Below are 6029 nucleotides of genomic sequence, written 5' to 3'. Positions count from 1 at the left end.
AAAAAAAAAAAAAAAAAAAAAAAAAAACTTTTAAGTCAAGATTCTGCACTTCACCTGTTTGTCTACACTTTTCTTTCCCGCACTTCCTCAGCCCCAGGTGCTGGACACACAAAGAGGTGCTGTGAAACCCAGTTAAGTCTGCAGGGAAGTGCTGCTCTACTTTCAAGACTCCCCTCAAAAAATCATTTTCTTTTCTGGGAAAGCCTTTCATGAAGTCACGGGCTCAAAATGGAGCGGTGAAGGATGTGGAGAAGAATCCAAAGGCAGGGTGGTTGTGGAACTTAAAGGAACACTGGAGACCCCGGGGCCCTCTGGGAGGCGAAAACGTAGAGCTCCCCTTATATTCTGAGCCTGGGAAAGGCTGTTCTCGACTCAGCGAGCACTGACTGCGCCAGGCAAGGGAGGCGGTCCATGCACTGGGCCCGCCCAGCAAGCTGCGGCTCCGCCCCGCCAGTCCCTCCGGTCCGGGTGCTGCTGCTTCCGGGCTCCGCGGCTCCGGGCGGCTCGGCCAGGCCGCGGTCCCGACGCTGGGCCCAGGAAGGGGCCCAGCCCACAGCGTCTGGACGCGTGGGTCCCTTGGTAGGCCCATGCTTTGCCTCCGGTTTGGGATCTCCGAGGACATCTCAGATCTGACCTTGCAGAGGCCGCCCTCTGTTGCTTGCTTGCTGGCTGGCGAGGACACTTGGTAGGAACACAGCTCCCTAAATCAAAAGGGGATCGCTGCTGGCTAGAGTTTGCCTGAGACTCCCATACCACCTCCCAACATAGAGAATTTCTATTCCTTGAACTCACTTGGGGCAGCAGTTTAAGACTCCCCACGTCCAGGAGCACGTAGGACCTGGGGCCACCTTCCTGCCTGCCTTCTCGGATGGAGCACCGCCTCCTGAGTTTCTGGGGTAACTTGAGGCGTGGCCTTGGTGAGTAAAACTTGGGGTGCTGCCTGCCGGGAAGGAAATCCGGAAACAGGATATGGGGGTAACCCAGGCCTTCACAGATCTGAGACTCTTGGAATCTTGTGTCCGTGTGTGGGGGTGGGGATGGTGACTGAATTTGGATATGCCTCCTTTCTCTATTCCTAAGCTGAAAAGGAAAAAGTCACTTGCCACACTTGCGACTGCACAGCCATTTAGGGACGTGAGGAACCGATTCTGAATTCAGAATAGGACGACATCACTAAGCAGATACCCATTCTGAGCCTGAAAATACTCTGCCTTCTGAGGAGACCCTGAGGGTCTAACAGTGCTGGGAAGCAGCCCCAGTATTGGGGTGCTCACTGCATAACCCAGCCATGTTCCTAAGACAAGTTGGTGGTTGGCTACGTCGCCCCTGGGGCCGCCGGAAACCAATGAAGCCTGACTCGCCTACCCCAGAACCCAGACAGTTGGACAGCTCCCCTGAGAATTCAGGGAGTGACTGGGATAGTGCCCCAGAAACTATGGGAGATGCAAGACCTCTCAAGACTAAGGACTCAGAGTTACTGAGGAGCTCTGGTACTGCTTCAAAACCAAGCAGGCAAGCCCAAGTTGAGGAATTGGGGAGCAAAAGAATGGATTCCCTCAAGTGGGACAAGGCTGTCTCTAGCATTGAAGAGTCTGGGAGACTGGAGGCTGGAGGAGCTATTCCCAAACTCGAATGGGATCATGTGAATTCAAGTGGCATCAGGAGACCTGGGATATCCCCTGAAGTGGTACTGAATGCTCCTGGGCTTGAAGTCCCAATGGAGAAACGTGGCCGGCGTCAGAAGCTGCTGGGCTGGCTGCGGGGAGAATCAGGGGCTCCCTCACAGTACTTGGGGGACCCAGAGGAGCGTCTGCAGATTTCCACCAATCTGACACTGCATCTGCTGGAGCTGCTGGCCTCAGCCCTGTTGGCACTGTGCTCACGGCCTCTGCGGGCAGCCTTGGATGCACTGGGCCTGCGCGGACCCCTGGGCCTCTGGCTGCATGGGCTGCTGTCCTTCCTGGCTGCCCTACATGGGCTCCATGCTGTGCTGAGCCTACTTACAGCTCACCCACTGCACTTTGCCTGCCTCTTTGGCCTCCTACAGGCCCTAGTCCTGGCTGTCAGCCTCCGGGAGCCCAGTGAGGGTGATGAGGCCACTGACTGGGAGAATGAGGGGTTGGAGAGGGAGAGTGAGGGGCAGAGGGAAGACCCAGGAAAGGGATTTTGACCATGGGTTAGGGTTGGGTGGGGACAAAGGGTGAAAACAATGTGGCCTTTAGGGGAAGAGCATAGGGTATGACCCAGACTGTAAGTATAGGGACCTCAGGGATGAGGAAGAAACCCCAGAGTATGAGGGCACAGGGACCCCTTCATATACAAGAGAAAATACAGCTAAAATAGGGTGTCTTTGTTTATGGACTATAGCGGTATGGCCTTTGGATTCACCAGCTGTTATTACTTTTTGCTTTTACATTTCTCTCATCTCAAGTTATTTTTTTCCACCTCCACCTTTTAAAAGCCAAAACCAACAAAAAATAGTGTGTTGGTGGATTATACAGACCAAAGGGTCCTCTCTTACTTTTTTTTTTTTTTTTGAGACAGAGCCTCAAGCTGTCCCCCTGGGTAGAGTGCCGTGGCATTACAGCTCACAGCAACCTCCAACTCCTGGGCTCAAGCGAGTCTCCTGCCTCCGCCTCCCAAGTAGCTGGGACCACAGGCGCCCGCCACAACGCCTGGCTATTTTTTGGTTGCAGCCGTCATCGTTGTTTGGCGGGTCCGGGCTGGGGATTCGAACCTGCCACCTTAGGTGTACGTGGCTGGCGCCCTAGCCGGTTGAGCCACAGGCGCTGAGCCGGTCCTCTCTTACTTTAAAAACTCCCTAGGGGTGGAGGAAACCAGAGGTAGACAGACCTCTGTGACAAGAGGGTATAGTTGGGAGACCCATCCCAAAGGATGTCTTAGATCTTGGGATCTGAGCCATCTAGGAAAATGTGGGGCTGCTAGGCAAGTGGATTAGCAGGTCTCGATTGGGGCCCACAGGTGACATAGATTTAGCAGGGAGTATCTGGTACTTATGGGAACCAGAGGGAGTGGGGAAGGTATAGGCAGTACTGGCAGGAGGGTCAACTCAAGCATTGACAGCTCAGATGGGCAGTGTGGGGGAAGCACCGGAGCCTATAGTCCTCCCTTGGGGCCAGGAGTTTGCTCACTCAGCAATAAATAATTTTGTCACACCAAATCCTAAATATATCATTATAAAGTGAGAGTTACTGCCACTCACTGTCCTTTCTGATGCCATCTAGCTGGGGGTTTTAGGTGGTAGAGGGTCCGTGTGGAGTGTTGAAATGGACGGGATTGATGTCTGGAGACAAACTCCAGAATGAGATGAGGATTGAAAAATCATCTTTATTCTTGAAGAGGTGTCGAGAGTCTCCAGCTTTTCCTCCTCCCAACAACTCAGCTCCCACCATACAGTGTGGGGATGTAGATGAAGTTATAGGTCAGTTACTGGACAGCTCACAGGCCTCTGTGATGGGAGGAGGGAGAAAAGAAGAGGACAGAAAGGAAGTTCAGGGAGAGAAGCAAGGTTGGTGGTAATGTGGTGGGGGAGAATGTGTTCCTTCATTCCCCTGGGTCAAAGGAGGAGTCTCTTAAGCCCTCCATGTCTTTCCCTCTGGCCCTTTTATCCACTATAAACTCAAACCTCTCTTTTGAGTAACCCACAGCCCATCCTGACTCCCTCATGTAACATTACAGCTGTTAGCCACATCCCTCTGTCATCACAGCCTATGACAAATGGAGGTGTCAACATAGCCAGTCAGATGATGTCACCTTTGGCCATGCCCTATAGTGACATCACATGAGCTTCTTTCATCCTGCATCCCCAGAAGATTTGGTGAGTCCTAGTTCTCTTGAGTAAGACTTTAACCCCTCACCTTGATTCCTGGGTGTCAGTAGGAAGGCTTTGGAGTCCAAGCAGGAAGTTAGGGATTGGAATTCCTCCACACACTTCTCAGGAGGGTGTGGTGAACGATCTGGAAGGGGAGGGTGGGACCAAGCCAGTCAAAGCCTCGAGTGAGGAGCTCATAAAAGCACCTACCCCTTCTTGGATGATGTCATAGGACCCAGAGCGAGGAGTTCCCCTGGCTTCCCCTTGTTTCCCTCCAGCCTTTCCTGCCTTGCATCCTCACTCACTATAGAGGAGAAAGCGCTGGTAGCCCTGACCCGTCTCTTTGAGCATGATTCCACCTGGGCATGAGCTGGAAAAGAGCTCAGTCTTCATGTCAGGGCGGCCTGTCAGGGTAGGGAGGGGAAGTGTGAGGACAGATATGCAACAAGATCAGGGGTCTTGGGAAGGGTGAGGGCTGGGTAGAACCAACCTTCAGTTCTGAGATCTGTGCTCCCTTCAGTAAAGTGGTAGATCCATTCCCGGGGTACACAGTTCCCATTTTTCCTGTAGAGGTGGTGGTGGCAAGGAGAAAGACTGAGTGTCACTGCAACCACACTGTACAACCCTTATTTATTCCACATTATTTCTTCTTGAAGCCCAGCTCCCTTTGCTATCAAAGGACAGTTAGGCCCATCTCTCTCCAGATGGCAATTAATGGAGTTATTCTATTGAGTGGGCCAAGAATAGTGGATATACTAAGAGCCCAGTTCTTGGTGGGTGAGTACTCACACTTTGGGCAGAGACTGAACCCACTGGTGCTTCTGACTCCTAACCACTCACTTGCGGATGGTAGCACGAAGCTGGAGCTGCATTGGGGCAGAGCCAGCAGCCATGTTGAAGACAATGTTGTCCACAGGGTCAAAAGTCGCCAACTCCTCCTTGGTAGGAGCTGCCCCTGCTATAAAGAACCACTGGCCCAGGTGGGGCTCTGGGAACTGGAGAGACAATGAGGGAAGCAAAAGAGAGCAGGTCCTACCACAGGATCCATTCAACCTCTTCACTGAGGACAGGAAGACTTAGAGGTAGAGATTTTGGCCGCCTTCCTCTTTCCAACTGGAGCTTAGATCCATGACAAGGAGTCATGACGTGGCTTTTCCTTTTTGCCCTTCTCAAATCAACCTGGGTAACCACCCCATCTCTCTAATTCTGCCATGTTTCCAAATTGATGGCTGCAGTACTGACATTTTTCTTCTTGCTTTCATCATCACAACACTCACACCCTCTTCCTCTTTTCCTTTTCCAACATGGCTTCCAGTCATTCTAGGCTACCCACCCAAGTCCCTCAGAGCCTCCACCATAGGCTTTCCCCAGTCTCTGTCCATACCTCCTTCCCATCCACTCCTAGAGTTGTCAGTTGGATGTGCTCAGGGCACTGGTAGATGGAATTAAGGAGAATACCATAGAGGTAAAGCAGAGCTGCCCAAATTCGGTGGAACATCTTCAGGCAGGAGGGAGCTGGTGCTCTGTGTGGGGTAACTGGTGCCTTAAATGCTGTCTCCCCTAGAGCTGCTCAGTCCACTCTGCTTCCAGTTCCCTTGCCTCGACCCTTGACCCTTTCACCTGCTAATGAGTAACTTCAACCTTGTTTTCCAATCCAAATCAGGATTACTTAGTGTTTGGGACTTCCTCCCCCTCTTCTGGATGCAACCATTCCACAGTACACACCCCCTAGCATGATCAGGGTCTCTCAGGAGTTATAAGGAGGGCTAAGCCCTATAGGTAGAAGTCTGTGGACTTTGAGCCCATATTGGAGCTATATCTGCTATGTTCTGCAGCAGTGAAGAGAGGGAGCATGATTAGTCTTTCATTCATTCACTTAGCAAATTGTTTTGAGTCCTATCTGTTGGTCAGGAACTGGTTAATCCCTGGGGATATATATTTAAAAAAAATCAATAAGACACCCCAATAGCCTTGAAGAAGTCAGTATAGGGAAAACTAGCTGGGTAACAATCATTGCAACACATCCTGATAAGTGCTTTAGAACATGCATGATCCAGGTGCTGAGGCATGATGGATTGCTTTCTAAAGTTTATCTTAAAATTGTGGGCAGCACCTGTGGCTCAAAGGAGTAGGGCACTGGCCCCATATGCTCGAGTTGGCGTGTTCAAACCCAGCCCCAGCCAAAAAATGCAAAAAA

The 6029-nt window shown here is 51.6% G+C and overlaps 2 protein-coding genes across 2 annotated transcripts; one reads left to right on the top strand and one right to left on the bottom strand.

The window, feature by feature from the left end:
- Positions 1-449: 449 nt before the first annotated feature.
- Positions 450-2508, top strand: CUNH6orf47 (chromosome unknown C6orf47 homolog). Its single transcript, XM_003789284.3, has one exon. The coding sequence runs from the start codon at positions 1289-1291 to the stop codon at positions 2168-2170; it is 882 nt and encodes a 293-aa protein (XP_003789332.1). The 5' UTR covers positions 450-1288; the 3' UTR covers positions 2171-2508.
- An 820-nt stretch (positions 2509-3328) lies between these two features.
- APOM (apolipoprotein M) lies at positions 3329-5434 on the bottom strand. Its single transcript, XM_003789008.3, has 6 exons — positions 5217-5434; positions 4673-4827; positions 4323-4396; positions 4138-4236; positions 3879-3977; positions 3329-3469 (listed from the first exon to the last, which is right to left on the bottom strand). Exons 1-6 carry the CDS (start codon positions 5328-5330, stop codon positions 3444-3446), a joined length of 567 nt encoding a protein of 188 aa, XP_003789056.1. The 5' UTR covers positions 5331-5434; the 3' UTR covers positions 3329-3443.
- Positions 5435-6029: the final 595 nt, after the last annotated feature.

The sequence above is a fragment of the Otolemur garnettii genome, unplaced genomic scaffold (genome assembly GCF_000181295.1).
Source record: "Otolemur garnettii isolate 467f Iridium unplaced genomic scaffold, OtoGar3 scaffold00031, whole genome shotgun sequence".
Lineage (NCBI taxonomy): Eukaryota > Metazoa > Chordata > Mammalia > Primates > Galagidae > Otolemur > Otolemur garnettii.
This window is presented reverse-complemented; position numbering and strand designations above follow the sequence as displayed.

Bases quoted from the DNA above. Each gene is read 5' to 3' on its own strand.
- CUNH6orf47 (XM_003789284.3), top strand. From the start codon at position 1,289: ATGTTCCTAAGACAAGTTGGTGGTTGGCTACGTCGCCCCTGGGGCCGC.
- APOM (XM_003789008.3), bottom strand. From the start codon at position 5,330: ATGTTCCACCGAATTTGGGCAGCTCTGCTTTACCTCTATGGTATTCTC. The intron at 4,397-4,672 runs GTGAGTGGTTAG...CCACCTCTACAG, and splicing joins CTTCGTGCTACCATCCGCAA to GAAAAATGGGAACTGTGTAC. The intron at 4,237-4,322 runs GTTGGTTCTACC...CTACCCTGACAG, and splicing joins CACAGATCTCAGAACTGAAG to GCCGCCCTGACATGAAGACT.